This window comes from Arachis hypogaea, chromosome 6 (genome assembly GCF_003086295.3).
Source record: "Arachis hypogaea cultivar Tifrunner chromosome 6, arahy.Tifrunner.gnm2.J5K5, whole genome shotgun sequence".
Lineage (NCBI taxonomy): Eukaryota > Viridiplantae > Streptophyta > Magnoliopsida > Fabales > Fabaceae > Arachis > Arachis hypogaea.
The window spans coordinates 4952115-4972477 of NC_092041.1; the positions used below are offsets into that span (position 1 = coordinate 4952115).

At 34.6% G+C, this 20363-nt stretch overlaps 2 protein-coding genes across 2 annotated transcripts; both read left to right on the plus strand.

Annotated features, from left to right (window-relative positions):
- Positions 1-2600: 2600 nt before the first annotated feature.
- LOC112695518 (SUMO-activating enzyme subunit 1A) lies at positions 2601-6013 on the plus strand. Its single transcript, XM_025747871.3, has 10 exons — positions 2601-2851; positions 2944-2995; positions 3079-3274; positions 3376-3455; positions 3563-3679; positions 4120-4170; positions 4845-4911; positions 5090-5193; positions 5273-5377; positions 5456-6013. Exons 1-10 carry the CDS (start codon positions 2763-2765, stop codon positions 5564-5566), a joined length of 972 nt encoding a protein of 323 aa, XP_025603656.1. The 5' UTR covers positions 2601-2762; the 3' UTR covers positions 5567-6013.
- Positions 6014-9987: 3974 nt separating this feature from the next.
- LOC112695519 (protein AUXIN RESPONSE 4) lies at positions 9988-14777 on the plus strand. Its single transcript, XM_025747872.3, has 3 exons — positions 9988-10904; positions 12225-12632; positions 14213-14777. Exons 1-3 carry the CDS (start codon positions 10110-10112, stop codon positions 14459-14461), a joined length of 1452 nt encoding a protein of 483 aa, XP_025603657.1. The 5' UTR covers positions 9988-10109; the 3' UTR covers positions 14462-14777.
- The last annotated feature ends 5586 nt before the right edge of the window (positions 14778-20363 follow it).

The following is a 20363-nucleotide window of genomic DNA, read 5'->3' on the forward strand; positions in this document are numbered from 1 at the left end:
TTAAATTATCAACGTATACAACAATTATAATAAATTCATATGCAGATTTCTTTATGAAAACATATGGGCAGGTATCATCATTCTTGAATCCGTTTTGGCCAGATACCCAATAGGACGATTATACCACATTCGTTCATATTGCTTTAGACCATATAAGGATTTTTGCAATTTTACTGAGTATAACCCCTACGAATATTCATGAGATGGTTCAGATATCTTTAGTCCATTAGGGACTTTCATATAGAAATCACGATCTAATGATCCATATAAATAGGCCGTTACCACATTCATTAGATGCATATGTAGTTTATGGTATGCGGATAAGTTGACCAAATAACGCAATGTTATTGCATTAACTACAGAAGAATATGTTTCTTTATAATCTATACTGGGTCTTTATGAAAAACCTTGCACCACAAGTCGAGTTTTGTAGTGTACAACTTCATTTTTCTCATTTTGTTTTCTCACAAATACCCATTTATATTCAACAGGTTTTACATATTTTGGTGTACAGACTATATGTATAAAAACTTCACATTTTGCAAGTAAGTCTAACTCAATCTTCATAGTTTTCTCCTATTTTAGTCCATCATTCATTTGTCGACATTTTTCGACTGTTATTGGTTCAAGATCTTTATTTTTATTTATGATGTTTAATGTTACATTTATATACAAATATTTTATTAATAATTATTTTATTTCAATTTTATTTTTTTCTGTAAAGACATATTGAGCCCGCAAATAATTAGACAATTAAAATTCATAATAAAAATGTCCCAGGACTGGCACTAAATCTTTTATAATTGTTCAATAATGGTATAACCCAGGCCAAAATTCTTTCATGTAATTATAATTAAGGCTTGGCCATTTTGTGGCAAATGCAACCTTAGCTTCTTAATTCTTTTATCGTATACATGCTCTGTTGGATTAGCTGTAACATATAAGTGTTTAGAGAGGGTTGCTTCTTTTGCCAATGATTTTTTTTTTTGTGTGTGTAATTTTAATTTTGACTTGTTGACCATCAGACGTAAGGAAATGGCCACTTTCTTTGCATATGGATTTTCGGTCCGTCCGTAGATGAATCGGATAATATTCGTATATCTATAGTAATTATTTACATTCGATTCGTATTTTGTGGATATTATCTGATCCACAGAGTTATCAGATCAAATCAAATTCGATTTGCACTATGTTAAAATTGAATTGCGGATTTGCTAGTGATATAAGCAGATTCGATATATAGATCCGCATATCCACACGTCTCATATAAATAACATAGTTTATATCTTGTTTTTTATCTTTTATGTTGTATTTTAACTTATAATAATTAAACTTAGATATTGTGTTATTATTTTTTTTGGTTATTTAAAAAAAAATTTATTGATAATATTTTATGAGTAAATATATTTAAATGAGTGAAAAATGAATTTTTTGGATAGTTTTTTGTAAAAACCTAAATAGGACTTAAAAACAGTTTTTTTTTTAATTATGCGAATCGAATCTGATCTGAAAATTTGTGGATATCGTATCCGATCGTGAACCGATGAATATAATGCGGATCGGATAAAATTATAGACTATATCCGATCCAATCTGATACATATGCAACCCTAATTATTTTAGTTTGTGAATTTTGCAAGAAAAAAAAGATGACAATTTGATAAATGTGCTATTGATTCATGTTAGTTTACATTAAAAAATTCCTGACACCCTTGACCATTTTGAAATCAAAATAAAGTGGGATGCCGACTAAATTCCCATTTTGATCCCTAAGATTCAAAATTACTTATATTAGTCCTCTGGATTTAAGTTCCGGCACCAATGTGGTTCCTCGACTCTTTTCGGCGATGACTAGACAAACAGAATGCTGAGATGGCATCTTTCCAGCCACGCTGGATGATAGTAAACGACGTCGTTTACCCTTAACATCCAAACAAGTCAGAAATGTCGTCACTTTATATAAGAAGGGAGAAGAAATAATGAAGACCCAAAATAAAGTATTCTTCTTCTTCTCTACCTTCACTATTCTTCATTTATGACTTGTTTGGACGCCAAAGATAAACGATGTCGTTTACTCATCATCCAATGTAGTAGGGAGAGTGCTATATCAGCACTCCATTTGCCTAGTTATCGCCGGAAAGAGTCGAGGAACCATATTGGTATCCGAACTTGAATCTGGAGGACTAGTATAGAAAATTTTAAATTTCAAGGACCAAATTGAGTAATCGCATAAATCTCAGGACCAAAATAAGTATTTAGTCTGGATGCCTCGCTCACAAAATCATTTTCCATAAAATTCTCGAAAATAAAATGATAAAAAGATTTAGCCATCTAATCAAGCGTAAACCTTTTGTTTTTGTAAATGAGTAAATGGATTATAATGTACCGTAAAGCAATAGTTTTTGCAAGGATAATTTTTAAAATATTATTTTTTGTAATTTTTTTATTTCTCCCGATATCTCTCAATTTAACTGGACAAAAATTAATCTGTCACAATACATTATTTTTTGTAGTTAACAAACGATATTTTTTGTGATAGTTAACAAAAACAGGTCCACTCCTTTTTTTTTTTCATATTAATGGGTCAAGGAAAGCCCAATTAACGAAGGCAGATTGTTGTGAGGCAGTAAGCAGGAAGATTACGAACTTGGTCGTTTTGGGGAAGAACCGAAGAAGCGTGTAGTCTAACAGTAGCACTGCTGTTGCTTGTTGGAGTTTCGGTTACATTCTGACTTCTCTTCCACAATTCACATTCTCGTGTGAATGGACGGCGACGGCGAGGAGTTGACGGCGCAGGAGACCGCCTTGTATGACCGTCAGATTCGCGTTTGGGGAGCTGATGCTCAACGAAGGTCCTTTCTTCACCTTCCTCCTCTATTAACCTAATTTAAATTCTGCTCCCCTGAATTTCTCTACCTGCTGTTTTGTTATGCTTTTGTTTCAGACTGAGCAAAGCTCATGTCCTAGTCTATGGCATGAAAGGAACCATAGCGGAGGTAAACCTTCCCCAAAATAAATAAATTATTATTTTTCCATGTTGGCGGTGTCTTAGAAGAGTTTGTGTTTTCTTCTTGTTTAGTTTTGTAAGAATATTGTTCTTGCTGGGGTGGGGAGTCTTACCTTAATAGATGATCGGATTGCCTCTGAAGAAGCCTTCTCATCCAACTTTCTCATCCCTCCGGATGAGAATGTCTATGGTGGCAAGACCCTTGCTCAGCTTTGTTGTGATTCCCTTAAAGACTTCAATCCTATGGTTCGTGTTTCCGTCCAGAAAGGTTTTTCTCAAACCCTGCCTCTTGCCTTACTCTCTCCGCATTGATTTACTTTTATTTGCCTTTTTCTGGCTATAATTTTCTTTTGTTTGCATTGCCTTTAGGTGATTTGTCAAGTTTCGATGTAGAATTCTTCAACAACTTCGATGTTGTTGTTGTCAGTTCTTGCTCGCTTCCAGCCAAGGTAATGTACGTCTTTAAGAATTCTAAATTAGTAATTGCAATATTGTGCAGACGCAATTTGTCTATTTGCCATTAATGCTCTTGTTTGCATTTATTCCTTTGTTGTAGAAATTGGCCAACGAGAAATGCCGCAAGATATCGAAACGAGTAGCATTTTATACTGTTGACTGTAGGGATTCTTGTGGTGAAATATTTGTTGATCTGCAGGACTATAAGTATTCGAAGGTATTGCTTTTCCGGATATAGTTTCACAGCTAGTTTTCTGTCTTTGAGTCTTAATTTTATCTTCGTTCCGTTATATTTTATTTCTATGTTTGTAAATGATCTATATAGCAAAAGATGGCTGTATGCGTTTTGTCTTGGATTTGATGATAGACAAACAATAATAACAACAATTAAACCTTATCATACTTGGTGGGATTGGCTACATTAGATGATACCATAATATCCTATCATAAGCATATGATCATAATGACTGAAACTAAAACCTAGACCAAATGTATGTTGGGATGGATAAAACCTGTATGACTGCTGTTTGTTGACTGTTTGATTATTACATCCAATTACGGAATTTCTGGAAAATGCTAGTGTTACACCAGAGGATACTGTTCTTCACTTCTAAAGCAGTGTTATATTCTTATTTATGCTTCATTTTTCTTTGGCAGAAAAAACTGGAGGAAACTATTGAATGCCACCTACGATATCCATCTTTTGAGGTATGCTGGTTTAAAACTTTTTATTACTGCATTGCTTTCTTTGCATTTCTTCATACCAGTTAAAAAAATTTCATTCATATTTGTTAAATTAGCATTTACTTGCATTAGATTGATGGGTTTGATCAAATGCCCATTTGGTGACTTCTCATGCTCAATTTTAACTTAAGTGAGCCTAAAATAGTTATCAAGATATCAGTAGCTGCAAAACAAGTGTTCTCCCATAACCTTCTTATCATGTATCGAATTGTCATGATGAATGCTAGAGGGCCATCAGAATTTATTATTTTTAGCCATTAATTAGCCATTAATGTTTAAAAAGTGTGGGTTAAAATATGTTGTTGCATTACTAGACTAAAGGAATTGGATTGATAGCTAAAAGTGATGGTTAAAAACAATAAATTCTGATGGTCCTCTAGCATTTTTCTTATCATATTACACTTATGATTTCCTTATAGGATTTTTTTTGTGGCTTTGGAGGGAAAAAATTGGAAAAAAAAGAGGGAAAATGGGCTTTAAGATGCTTATTAACTTTGGCATATGCTTGTCAATTCTGTCTCGGTCCTATGCTATTGGGAGTTTTCACATGTGTTGCATAACTTGCTATGCTTTACCATGATTGGCATGTGGTTGAATGCTTCATTCTCATGAGTTTGCCTATCTGATTTCTGTTGCAGGAAGCATTATCAGTACCTTGGAAGGAACTTCCTAGGAAAACATCAAAGCTGTACTTTGCTATGAGAGGTGTGTTAAATTGTAAAAAACATATGTTGTTAGTAATATATATGATATAAAAGCAAAAATTATTTAAATTAGTTCAGTATTGGAACGTTTAGTCAATAGTATCTAGCCTCTTTGATTCATTCCTTAGACATTAAACCTTGGTAACAATCAAACAATAAAATCAAATTGTCTGTTGCAGTAATTGAAAAGTTTGAAGAGGCTGAAGGCCGTAGTGCAGGAGAAGTTTCTGTTGCAGATCTTCCTGGAGTTCTGAAGTTGAAAAAAGAGCTTTGTGCTGAGCAAGTATGCTACTTGACTTTATTTTCTCTTTGTAGTGGAGATCATTAGCTCATCTAATTTTTCTGTGATGAACTGTTGACAGTCTCTGAATGAATCCCATGTACCTGATACACTTTTAGAAAGATTGGTAACAAGTACACTAGAGTTTCCACCAGTCTGTGCTATTATTGGGGGAATCCTTGGGCAGGTATTTTATTCAACCATATTTCTTTCAAGTTTCCATAATATTTCTAACTAACTAATTTGAGTATTCTTACAATCACAGGAGGTTATCAAGGCAATATCTGGGAAAGGAGATCCTCTCAAGAATTTTTTCTTTTTTGATGCTTTTGATGGGAAGGGAATCATTGAGAACATTTCCAATTCAAATGCTTGAAGGTGAATATGACATATACTGGTAATTTATGATTGAAACACCACAAATCCTAAGAGGGGAAGGTTAACACTGTCTGCAAGAAACTGACCCTTTAAGTGGACGGTATTCTGACTATTGTTAACTATTAATTTACATTTTTAGTTGCTAATTTATTCAGGCTAATTTTCAATTTACAGTTAAGAGTTCTCAGAAGAGTGCATTAGTGCGATCCATTCTCAGATAGAATTAGTGCTAATTGTCTCATGTGATGTCTTGTGAAACTTATTACATGGTCTAAGATGATGTTTTGGAACTTAGTTAGGTTGATTTAAGACTTACAATGTTCAAGTACTTATTACTTATTAGGTGAAACATGTTATAACTTGTAAGCATGTCCAAGCTGTTATTATTAGATGAAACCTACTATTACTTGTGAATTTATAATGTTGAAGTACTCAATCTGTCAAACTCATAGTTTCCTACCACATTTGGTTTACTTGCACTATATTGCAGCCATTTAGCAATAAGAAGTAGTTAGCATGGTTCCTCTGGTTTAATGCATCAGCAATAAGAATTAATTAGCATCAATAATGTTCTGCTCCACTGATTTTATTTATAAGCAATAAGAATTAATATGCAATGTAGTTCAATTTATTTGGCAGAAGCCTTACATGGACACACTTATCCTGCAGTCATTTCATTCAATTTATTTGTGCAAGCATAAATCTCCAAAACAGTCGATCTAATTTCATTCAATTTAGACAAAACTTTGCACAATCATATGTTTGTCTAATTTCCAGCAAACCAGCCAATATATCATTCACTAAAACCATCACAACATTTTATTTAAAAGTAAAGATGTTCAATAATCCAATGTTCAGCAAACCAGCCAATCTAATTTCATTCATATAATTGCTTTCACAATATGTTCATATGCTTAATACAATCCAATGCTCCTACTAGAATTTAAAAAGCAACACTGGAACTTAATCTATTGCATCTTTTGCTTCCTTTTGCTTTCTGTGATGCATAATCTGTGTATTCACCAGCTTTCTTACTTGTCAGCATCTTTAGCCTCCGTGGCTTTTTTTGAGATGCATTATCTGAGTATTCACCAGCCTTCTTAATGGCATTGTAGCATCTTTTGTTTCCTCTGCCTTTTCAGCTGCGTAATATAATAAATGAAGAAGAGAAACCAGTTTTATAAATTGCAATTGAACTTTTTAGGTTTGACTCGTCAAAGAACGACAAGATCAATTAAATTATGTGAGTGCACATGTGTGTGTTTGTCAAAAGCATATCAAGTCAGATGAATAGTTAATTTTAATAATGAGAAGTAATTCTGACCAATAGATATTTTACATTAATGGGTCAAAAATCAAGTGCAAGAATCTTCAAGAAAATTATTCACTTTGATGCCAAATGGCACCTTTTAGAAACGAGTGAACTAAAGCAAACATCCAACAATCTCACCTCTAATCAAATGAACTCTCAAAATTCAAGAATTCTAAAGATGCATCTACTCTCGGAGGAAATGGATCATTTCCAGTTTTTTTAACACTTGATAGAATACAGTGTGATTTTTTACTTTTGATTCTCTAAGTGGGACCAAAAATAAATAAGAGAGAGAATGTGATAAATGAATGTGATAAATGGTAAGATTAAACACTGCACACTATCGAAAAGTTGGGCATTAAGTATATAAAAAATTGTAATATCCCATTACATGCCAACTAAAGAGAGGCAGCTAACCCATGAACCCTCAATTCTATATCCATTTAAATGACCAAAAGGAGAAGCACCAATGCTACAAAAAGACATCATGGCTTCTATAGTGCTACTCCATGCATGAGAATTACATAGCCATGCATACCATTTTTCTCAATGCTGTCAAAAAGCTTCAGTATATCATGTTTTACAGTATTGACCTGCCAATATGGAACTAGTATAAGATATTGATAGATGTGACAGAACAGATTACGTTACCAAGATGTAACAACGTGAAGGAAAGCATATAAAGGGGATTCTACTATATATAGGGGATTGGGAGAGGTTTGGTGCACAATCTTTTACCCCCCCCCCCCCCCAACAAAAAAAAATGCTCTTCATCCTGTAAAGAAAGTATTATCAACTACAATGGTAGAAGGTTTCCATCATCTGTAAACTTCAATTCCATTTAAATGTGTTCTGATAACTTTTAATTCCACTCAAATCTTCACTCCAACACACATTTTGATTAACTAAATCCACAAAGTGAAATAAGACACAAGCATATCATTTGTTCTACAAAGAAGTAAGACAAATTCTCCGTATGCCTAATATACACAACTCTGATTTCTGAAACAAAAGAATTCACCTGCAAGATTCTAACTCTACTCAATCTCAATATTTAAGAGTTGTTTCAACAGATTCTCTTCTATCACCTGTAACCAATAGAAGAAACATATTCAAAAAAGGAAAACAGGGCAAATAAGAACGAAACAGAGAAGTGATGGAGAAGAAATCAAAGATGATAACAGTAGTCATAGAGAGCGAGAGAGATGGAGAAAGATACAGACAGAGGCCAACGACAACCAGTCCTGGACCTGCTGCTTTTGCCATCAGCGACAACGAGCGCATAATGAACCATAAAGTAGGATAAGTATCCCTAAATTTCAACAAGTTATTGTATCTGTTGCACTAGTTGGTGGCAGCCTCAGTTTCTTGCTCCTCTTTCTCCTTCGTTTTCTCTATAAAATCCTGATATGAACGCAGGAAAATCTACCTGATCAAGTTCAATCCCATTCGATTATTCTTTTTTTGATCTCTAATGCAAATTTTATGTCCTCATCTTTGCAATATCCATCTATTAGTGTTATAAACATGATCATGTCAAGTTTTAAACCTCTCATTTATCTTAATTACAAGTTTTCTAACATTTTTCAAATCGCAGATCTTATCATTTATAAATGCTATTGATTAACGTATTGTAGGTGATCAAGTTTGGTCTAATACCCTGATTGATCATTATTTGAAAATTCTTCAAGGCCAAATCAATTTTTTATATTTGCATGTTTATCAATCAAAGTGGTATAAGTAACACCATTAAAGACTAACTAATGCCAGCAAGCAACCAGTGCAGTAGATACAATGACTTGTTGAAATTTAGGAATACTTATCCTATTTTATGGTTCATTATAGATTTATGTGTCTACGTTTATAATTAGTTAAAGGTTTAAGTATCTCAAAAATTTTCTTAGGGGTTTACTTATCCTATTTTACTGCATCTCAAAAAATTTTTTAGGGGTTTACTTATCCTATTTTACTGCAGTATACTATTGACATGATAAGGTACGATTTGTCTCTTAGAATGGTTCATTTACATGTCATCAACTAACGTGATACATAGATAAAATCCGTTAATCCTAGATGAAAAATTTATCAGAGAGGCTAAAAAGTCTTACAAAATTAATGATTAGAGGCCGCATTGTTATTTTTTAATTGAAGAGGGGCGAATTGTTATTTTGAGGAATGATTAGAAAGATGGGCTACTGTTTTACTCTCTTTTTTTTACGGATTAATTTTTAACTTTTGACAAACAATGTTGTTTTAAAAAAATTTGGTATTTAACCAATTTAGGTTAGTTGAGTAGTGAGTTTGTTTGTCTTGGTTAGCAATAGACCTTCGCGATGAATTAGTCTTAACTTGTCGGATTGAAAAATACTATAGACAACAAAAAAATTAAAGAAAACAAAAAATTGAATGTATTTTCAAATTTTTGGGATTTTAAATATTTTTGGGACAAAAAATTAGAGATCTAATTATTTTTCTCAAAAATATTTAAACATGATCGGATCCAAATTGTGTAAATAGATTAGATCGAACCGATTTTGTTATGGTTTATTAAAGAATAAATTATTAAATTATTTAATAAATATGTTCAATTAAATTATGGCAGCTAAGTATCTTTAAAAAAAAGATATTTTGGACGTTTTCATCTTAATATCTTCTTAATAATAATTTAAGGTAAACCATAAAAAAATATATTAAAATAATGACAAAAATGCACAATATTAAATATATACTTTTAAAAAATATTTTAAAGATTGAATTTTGATACAATTTTTTATAAACATAATTAAAAAAATGAGATTTTTATCCTTAAAATTTGATAATTTTTTGCTAAATATATATTTATTTCATAATTTTTTTGTTAATAATTAATAATATTTTAAAAAAATCACAAAAAAATATATACTTAACAAAAAATTACTAAATTTTAAAAATAATAATATTTTATTTTTTAATTATACTTAATTGTAAAATATATTTTAAAAAATATATATTTAATATTAAATATTTTTATTATATTTTAAATTATTTAAAATATTTTTATCGATTACAAAATTTGAGCCATTTTTATTGGGGATAAAATTATTCAATTACATTTATGGTAGTTTATCCAATAATTTAACAGAATAATTAAGCTTAAAATTTCTCTCTCGCAGTCTCACTTGAGCATCTCTTCAAGGCTGGAAACTTTGACTCTGTTCAAACACAAAAGCTTCCACCACCTTTGATTTTCATGGCGATCATAAAAGAAGAAGAAGAAGAAACAGAGCCACAACCACAATCATCGAAGAAGAAGATCCCACCACCCAAACCCCGCAAACCCAAATCACAACCCCAATCTCAATCTTCCCCATTCTCTTTCTTCTTCTACTTTACTCTTTCTCTCTCCCTCATCATCCTCTACTTCCTCTTCTTCTCTTCTTCTCTCTCCTCCCAAGACTACAAATCATGGTTCCTCAGCTTACCCACCTCCATCCGCCACCACTACTCCAATGGCCGCACCGTCAAGGTCCAACCACTTCCCAACCACTCCCCCATTGAACTCTTCACCATTCAAGAACCTGAACCTTCACCTTCCACCGTTTCCGAGAACATCCTCATCGTTCACGGTTTCGGACTCAGCTCATATTCTTACCGCCATGTTTTACACTCTCTTGCCTCAAAGGGAGTTCGCGCGCTTGCAATTGATCTACCGGGAAATGGATTCTCGGATAAGTCAATGGAAGTTACCGTTGAAGGGATCAATGGGGTTCTAGGGAGGTTTTGGTATGTGTACAGTGAAATCAAGGAAAAGGGAGTGTTTTGGGCGTTTGATCAGATGGTAGAAACTGGTCAGATTCCATATGAAGAGATTCTAGCTCGCATGTCAAAGAGGAAAGTGTCTAAACCTATTGATTTAGGGCCTCAAGAGATGGGTAAGGTTTTGGGGCAAGTCATTGATTCTTTGGGTCTTGCTCCTGTTCACTTGCTTCTGCATGATTCAGCTTTGGGATTCACTGCTCCTTGGATCTCTCAGAATTCTCACTTGGTAAGGAGCTATCATGATGCACTAAGTATTATGCTCATGCTTTCATATATCTCAAGGATTGAATAGCTACTATGTTACAAGTTTTCTTATGTGAAAATTTGTTTTTTTTTATCCCTCAATTTACATTATCACTTGTTAAAGATTTTACTATGCAATAATGACATTGTATTTAATATATAAGTATAGCATAAAAAATGGGTGGGAGACAATTGAAAATAAGCACAAATTTAACTCATTTTGCATTCGTTAATTACGGCTAGAATTAGTTGAATAATATAAGGTAATAAGTGTAATTATGGATGTTACATACATGAGTCTATGGTTTTTTTTTTTTTTTTTTTTGACTGGAAATATAAAAAAACAGAGAAACAAAACACAAGCCAAGCCAAACTAGCTAGAACCAGCAGCCTCCTGCACTAGGATTTGCTCCAAATCTATACCAGGCTTGATCCAAGAAACATGAGCTGAATCACTTCTTGCTCCAGATTTAGCCAACCAATCAGTGACACCATTAGCTTCCCTTCGAATGAGATGGAACTGGACCTCCCAGTCTTTGGACAAAAGATCTTGGAGCTTTAACACAATATCCTTCACCTCATGTGTTGTGTGGCTGGTGATGTTACTCAACACAAGATAGGCATCGAGTGAGTCCGTCTCACAAATAATACTCGTGCAACCAGTTTCCCAGGCTAACATCAGCCCCTCCCAAGAAGCCAGCAGCTCACAACGATAAACAGACCAGAAAGGAAGAGCACCTGAACGGCCCAACACCCATCTCCCTCTATCATCCCTTAGAACACAATCAAAACCAGCTCGCTGGACTCCCTGAAGAACACTAGCATCGCAGTTGACCTTGAAAGTGTCGTTGGGTGGAGGCTCCCACTTAAACTTCCTTTCAATTTCTGAATAGATAATCTGGTTGTAATGAATGTTTCTAAGGTCAAAGCTCATATTTCTAGCTATGATTGCCACTTTCTTATCGGACCAGACTTCATCCGGGTTGAAAAGCTCATGACATCTATGGATTTAAATAAGGTAACTTTAGGTTGTGGTCTCGACGGAAGTTTGGAAAACAATAAAAACCAGCCTAAATCAGTCGCAAGTTGCCTTATTTTTTACATTCATTAACTATTTTTGAAACAAATACATAATATTAGATGTAATAAATATGTAATTTTGGAATTACATATTATATGTATGAAATTATAGATGTTAAGTTAAATACGGTAACTTTGAATTATTTCCCTAGCATTACAGTTATCTCCCTAGCATAACCGTTCTAGCATATCTAATAATCCTACTCATATTGGTGATTCACAGGTAAGGAGTGTGACCCTTGTTGATCCTGTATCCTCAACTTCAGGAGCTCTCCCTATTTGTGTTCTGGAATACCCTGTGGTTAGAGAAGTGGTTTTGGGGTTCTCCTTGGCCTTTGCAAAGATAGTGAACATGTGCTGTTCCAAGAGGATTAGAGTTGCGGATGCGGATGCACAGAGGTTGCTGTTGAAGGGCAGGGATGGAGAAAAGGCAGTTGTCGCTATTGGGAAGAAGCTAAATTATAGCTTTGATATTGCAGAATGGGGTGGTTCAGAGAACCTGAAAACTGTGCCAATGCAAGTGCTGTGGTCTTCTGGTTGGTCTAAGGAATGGAGTGATGAGGGTAATCGAGTCGCTCGTGCTCTTCCACAGGCAAATTTTGTCACACATTCTGGAGGACGGTGGCCTCAGGTGAGCACAAAATGATTGATTGATTGATTAATCGATTGCCTTTAAAATAATGATATGCCTACCTTATTTCCGCATGCTATCATGCTCGTGCACAATGTTTGTGTTACGATGCTACTTTCTAATCAGGTTGGAATAGAAACTCTGAAAGGCTATGTAATTCTGTTTTTGTTTGTGGAAGTTGTATTCTTTCTAGTTAGTACCTGAGTTAGCTGGTTGCTGCAATGGCATTTGAATTGTAAATTGGAAACCATAATTTCAATACTAGAGTGTGGAGTGTGGTGAGTGTGACATGCTCTATTCATCTAAAGATCTCTGGAGTCTCAAACTTGTTATAGTTTGATTGAACTTTCTAATTTTAAATTAATCAAATATCAAGTTGAATTTTAGAAAGTTCCCAACCCTTTATTGATATAGTAAAGAAGCAATGCTTATATTCTGAGCTTGCTTATATTCTGAGCTGGTTTCTTATGTTTTAATAACTTAAAAGGGTTTTTTCTAATCTCATTAGGTTCCATTTTAGTTAAATATTCTCATTGTAGACATGATGGGGCTAAGTCACTTCATCGATGTCCCCACCTAGTAAGATAAGGCTTTGTTGTTGTTTAATTAAATAGTCTCCCAAATGAAGAACTTATTCTATTACTACAACTTTCGCACATGCAAATTGCAATAATTTTTCTTTCATGTATTTGCATAGTATTTTCTTTTCAGTTATATGCTTGTTTCCTTTCATAGTTTCTTGTTCTTTGAGAGGTTTTAATTGGATTTGCAAATGGATAGAAACTGCAGGGTGCATATAGGTTCTATGCCCGTTTTCTATCTGGTAGGTTTTTATGACAGATTAGGTAGTACTAGTAGTGCTTCTTTCATTATCCTATTCCCCATTTATTGCATTGAAGAACAACATTAGTTGTTTCAAGAGTTCAAACAAAGGATCAAAACTGGTAACTCAGGAAAAATAGCAGAGATTGGGTAGCATTGATTTTAGAGGCTAGAACTAAGACTGGTGAACCAGGACTCAGTGTATTGTGTTTGGTGACCAAAGCTCGAAACTAAATTTTAGTCTCGAGACACAAAATTTCAATCCTTCAGTACCTCAAGAAAGTGGAGACAAAGGGGATTGAATTTTTTTTAGAGGAAGACTGAAACTTTAATAACATTTCTTTTAAAAAATATCCTCATTTAACTTTTCAATTTCAGAATCTACTCCTCAATCTCCATATTTATCTTAAACTAAATATAATACTAAGACATAACTCAGTCTAGTACATTCTACATTAAACACAATACAGAGACTTAATTTATTCTCTATCTCTAAGTCTCAGTCTCCCAGTCTTAATCTCTCAGTTTTAGTCTCCCTTCCAAACGCAGCTTTGGAGATGCTATGCTATACTTTGTTATGGTTTGTGGGATGAGGAAGAAATAATGAACATTGTTTTTGGATTTGCCAAAAGAATTTTAATTAAAGGAAAGCTCATATGCTCTTTGCCGTACTATTTATTATATGTATTGTATGTTGATGCTCTTTTCCTTTTTAACTATCGAAAATTAATTTGAAACTAATGCAATTGTGATCTTAGGAGGATGCGCCGGATGAGATAGCTGAAAAGATTTCTGAGTTTATCTTGTCACTACCAAAGTCTGTGAGGAAAGTTGAGGAAGAACCCATCCCAGAACACATACAAAAGATGTTTGACGAAGCAAAAAGTGGTGATCATGATCATATACACCATCACCACGATCATGATCACCATATCGATGCTCACGTCTATGGAGCCGAATATATGGACGCATATGGGCTTGGTGAGGGACATCATCATGGTTTGTGAAAAGCTTGATGTCTGAATTATGCTGCAAATATTAACACTAGCGGATGAAACTCTACACATTTACATGGTGTATGTTATTCTTTTTAACTGTTTACCGTTTCGAAATCTCTGAAAGGGTGAGAAGATTTTGGATGATTATACATGATGAGAAAGATGATCTTCTAACTAAAATACTAGCTGCCTCATGTTGTAGATGTTTCTCATACGCTGTGTTATTTTTTGGAGCCACCTTTTGTGTTGGGTTTTTGAGATATGTTTTGGAGGATATTTGGTGAGATAACACATTATGGTTAATGCAATTGAGATATTTTAGTAATTTACTTTTTTTTTTTGGACAAATTGATTATATAGAATTATAGATATCATGTGTATCATTGTATACAAGTTTGGTTGAAAATACCACCCATGGTTGGAGTAGGAGATGCTAATTTTCTCTTAATTGGCTATCTTAGCGTATGAGTCTTATCTATGTATGGAGTAACTGGTATTGGAAAGTGGCAACATATTTGATTTGCATTCTCATTTTTAGTTTTTCGTGTTTTCAAAATTGTGTGAAAAATGAATATAAAATATTAAAAATGATAAAATCTTGTTTTTTGTTTTTTTTTTTTTACAAAATCTCCTAAAAAATAAAACACAATGAAAATAAAAACAAAAAACTAAAAATGCAAACAAAGGTAAATGGGCCAGAAATAGAAATGGTCCAAAGTTACGAGCGGCAAACGGTCGTCGGTCGATAGTTTGAACTTTGGAGTTTGGAGTATAAGAAATTTTGGTGTTAAAATGAGCAGGCGTATAAATAAAGTATAAGTTTATTTAAAGGTGAATACGTTTCATGTGAAGTTAAAAATTAAAAATTATTAGATGATAATTTAATTAAATATATTAAATTATATAACTATTTTTAATTCGAAATTTTACACACAGCCAATTTCATGTGAGTTTTTATCTTATAAGTGGTTTAGGAGTGAGTAGTTGTAGTAGGGAGCACGATGTCGTTCAAGTTCAAGTCGTGCTCTCAAAATGGCACCTGAGTCTAGTGGTATGGCTTTACTTGGGCTTTTGGGCCTAAGTCGGGTAAGGCATTGCTTAGGCCCTATATTGAGCCTTTTCTCTGAGGAATGACCTATCAAGTAACAGATTGAAGAGCCTTGGATCCAGATCAAAAGAATAAAAGATCCTGTTGGACCCCATAGAAATAGGGGAATTAAACCAAGTTGGGTTGGTTACTTGGTTTAGTGGTTATCTTACTAGTTCGCTTAAGTAAGTGTCGAGGGTTTGAATCTCGCCTTGTGCATACAGCAACCTATTGGCCAGCGGCAAACCCATAAATGGAGTTCAGTAGCGCGACGGATTAATTCTTAGCATGTCGGATTGAATGATACTGTGGAAAAAAAAAAGAAATAGGGGAATTAGTGTTGGAGCAGCAAACCACGTTGTCCCTGTGTCTACCAGTTTCTGTTGATGAATTAGTAATTAATGCAAGTGTGTAACCACTTTCCACCTTAATACACCATGTCCAAAACAGGTCACCATTCCATTATTGTATGTGCACTTGCCACTACTAGTAATCATATACGATAGAGAGTTAATATGGTGGTATATATATGTCCAATGCCCTGCCCAATAAGAAAAGCTATGCGAGCTAGTACTAATGTTTTTCACGCTCACTGAAACAATTATTTTATTTTATACAAGTAAACGCTAATTAAATCCAAGCAAAAGGAAAGCTGATGAAATGTGAAATCATATTTGAAAAATTTGCCATGCATTAAATTCCATATATCCAAATTTTTGTAATTGAACTTCCGTGAAAATTCGATGCGGATATTATTCTGGATAAAAATAATATTCGAAATTATAATTAAATGAGAATGTTATATTATTAGTTATCGGGTATGTTCTATTACTAGTTAATCAATATGTTATTTAGATTAATAAAATCACAAAATTATAAAATTGTGAAATCATAATATTAAACATGTACATTAAAAATAATAAATGTCTAAACTCTTATCTTATAAGATACAAATAAAAAAAAGGAAAACTTGTTAGGTAACTTCCTCTCAATGCACTATCACCTAAAATACTACAGACTTAAGTATCGAAGTATTTTGTAAATTGTCTTTTCAACCTGGTTTCAACGTTGTCAGATTAAGATCTTCGAATCTCATTAGCTCATCACCTCACAAAAGATACGAATATTTGGCACCGTTTGTGGGGATTTTACGCTGTTAGTTCCATTGCTAATCACAAAATACAATTAACCCAAACACTCCTTTCAATGAACAACAAAATCAAGATGATGGACATGAAACTGATATCACCCCACTTACCAATCAAGAACTACAAGTTCCTCTAGGATTCAAAATTGTGAAGTTCAGAACACTGAAGTTTGTCATTTCGCTGGTTTGCTAGAAGGTGATTTCAGGAGACACTTGACTTCCAAGGATGTGAAGTTTATGGAACAAATTCATCAGATCGCCTTGGAATTTATGCGAGATGAAGAAGTTTCGAAAGTGGTTTCGAATAAAAAGAAAAACTCAGCTTTGTCATCTAATGAGACCGGAAGTTCGGGACAATCCTCAACCCCAATGTCATCAACACCATAAGTTGAGAAGGAAAACCCCAGCTTCGTCATCTAATGAAGTCGAAAGTTCGGGACAAACCTCAACATTAAGGTCGTCAACACCACAAGTTGGGACGGAAGACAATAAATATCATCCTAAATGATTCAACAGCTTACAATATGATCTAAAAAGGAAGACAATAAATGACCTGTGAGCATTTATACGAGCAAAGTTCTATGATGAAGTCCTGACATCTGAAGGCTGTGTAGCCACTATCCGAGGAGATCGGGTAGCTGTTGTTTATACCAACAAAGTTATATGATGAATTCCTGACCTCTGAAGGTTGTGAAGTTACTATTTGAGAAGATCAAGTAGCTGTTGTTTATATCAACAAAGTTGTGTGATGAAGTATTGACCTCTAAAGGTCGTGTAGACACTATTTGAGAAGATCGAGTAGCAGCTTTAAAGTGCAATAAAACAAGTTTGACCTTAAAGGATAAAGTCAAATATTCCACTGGAGTATTTTTAGTGGACTTGGACTCCCGAGTTTAAGAGAAGTTGAGACCAGAACCCAATGAAAATTTAGAGAACCTAGTTCGATATTGCTACTCAGGAGTTTCGATCATCATATGGATCTTGAACTTATTGATGAAATAAGATCAGCAACTAATTTAGCTAAACAAGCATTAAAGCAAAGGGAGACAGACTGATGTTAGTACCTCAAGAACTCAAGGAAATCTGGCCCCGCAATTGGAAGGGACCTTTAGGGCGGAAGAAAACCTCAGGAAGGGGACATACAAGTTAAAGAATCTTGACGGTACCAAAGTCCCGAAAGCGTGGAATGTTGTTCATCTCAAGAGGTACTACTCTTAAGAAGTATCGATGAAAGAATAAGGTATACTCTCATTCTATTAATTTATATTTTTAACGAGGCCCCACTATACTTTTTCACTATGTTTTTAATTATAATTCTCATTAAGTTGTATTTGAATTCAGTATTTGATTTAACTATAAGAAAAATGCTGAGTAACATCAGATCTACCATCGAAATTTTTGTCCGACGGTAATTACCGTTGGATTCTACGATGGATTACTTACCATCGGATTCCACAATAGATTACCTGTTCGAAAAACCATTTGGTTACCGGCAGATTTTTCCGACGATAATGTTAACGCCGAGATATGTTGTTTCCTGCGCTATTATCGTCAGGTTATTCCCTCGATAAATCCAACGGTAATGTTAATTTTTTTAATTTTGAAATAAATGGTCAATTTTTATTTTTTTATTTAATTTTATTTTTCACACAATTGATTGTCAATTCATAAATAATGAAAACCTTTTATTTAAAATAAATAATACAATGTTCAAATAAATTAAAAGTCAAGTACATCAAATAAATACAATGAAACAATAAAACGAAAAACTAATAACTAAGATCCAAGTAGTCTTCGTCATCGTCCTTGGCCCCGTGGCCTTAAAGAAGTGGCACAGAAGGTGGTGATGTCTGTGTGCTACTAGCAGGGATGATGCCAGCGGCATACATCTGAACCTAGTACACCTCCATCTGAGCCTCCATCCGCTGAAGCCATTCCAGCTGCTGCCTCCACTCCAGCCTGACTTCATCTATGTTCGTCACTCGTGTGAGGATCTCCTGATACCTCTCTCGATAATCATTTAGCTCCTAAGCCTGCTGGTGAAGGCTGTGTTGGAGCTCCTACACCTACAGCCTCAAATCCACATATTCTTCAAGCTCGACGGATCGACTGGTGGTAGAGCCTGACGACAACCTCAATGTGGAGGTGCAGATGCTACTGGTGAAGAATGGCCCCAGCCGTGTACGTGGTTCTTGTACAACACTAAAGCGGTCTCACGCCAAATCACATCAGGATTGACGACTGAGGCAGCAGAGCCATCGGTAGCGTCCTCCCCGCTTTGTTGAAATTGATGAGTATGATCTCTAGTCTCTGCATGTAGGACTCCTGTGTAATATAGTACAACAGTTATCCAGTTAATCTCTAATAATTTTATACTAGAAGATCAAATGTATGTTTACTCACATAATGGTCATGAAACCGCTGATTAGAAAATCTCTCTTTGTTCTCCTTCAGCGTGTGGATGTACTTGAACGTCTTCGCCAATGTCAACAACTTCAACTACACATGTTGCATTGAAACAATATGATTAGGATGCCTAGTAGAAGATATATAAAAGAATATAACTAAGTTATTAACAAAATTAAAGACACTACATACCAGCTTGGCCATAGTCTTCATGAAGGTCGCTGAGCCGCTGGTATACTTGGACGACCTGGCCGATGCCTATTAGCCCTGTTGGTGAGACGCCGATGCTTGAACCCTCATCAGTCTCCCAATGAACTAATAAAGCCTTCTTTATTTCTGGTCGGAATCAAGTCGTCAGGTGGTCTCACCCCTCACGAACATCCTCCAACATCTATTGTAGCCGCTGACCCATTCAGTGGTCGTATATCTTCCTGATGGTAAGATCGTACTCAACGTCTCATATAAAGTGCAACTGCATAAAGAAAATTTTAAAGTTAGTTAATAAAAATAGAAGATATATAAACTAGCTTAAAAGGTTTGAAACTAAAATAAAAAATTAATTACCATCTATTTCTGAAACAATCACTCTCTGATATCAGAGGGGATCCTTTTGTAGCTAGGCCAAGAATGGTCGTACATCAGCCTGATAACAGGGCTTCCGTTACTGGAGGCGATGTCGTCATGGCAGCGGGCTACTGAGTGGTAGGAGGCGACGGCGTCACCATAGACGGAGGCACATAGTTGGGGTTAGAGACCATGATGAATGGCTGGTCCGCTAAATCCGCAATCTGTGACGTCATCAGGGTAGTTAGTGCATAGGGAAAGGATCCAGAATTCCCGTGGGTACCAGAAGAAATCCTCCCTCTACCACGACCACGACTACGATCACAACCAGCAGCTTAATCTGCAACATCTCTATCTGTCGTCATGTCTGCAAATATCAAAACCAGCCGTAACACAGTGAATCAACATATTTCAGACAATTTCAAACAACCCGAGTAACAATATTCAGCAATACAGTTCAATAATCGAAACACTTTTTAAAGTTCAAATTCACAATCATGATAAGGATAACCAATTCAACAATCAATAAAACCTCAGCATATTCATAATTAGCAAAACCACTGTATATTCATATTCATAAACAAATTCATAAACCAATTCAATATTTTAGCAACTACCATATTCTAATTAGCATCATAAACCAATCAACAATAAAATTAACAGCAATAACATCAAATCTTCTTGTTTTTAACCCCCATTTTTCATCA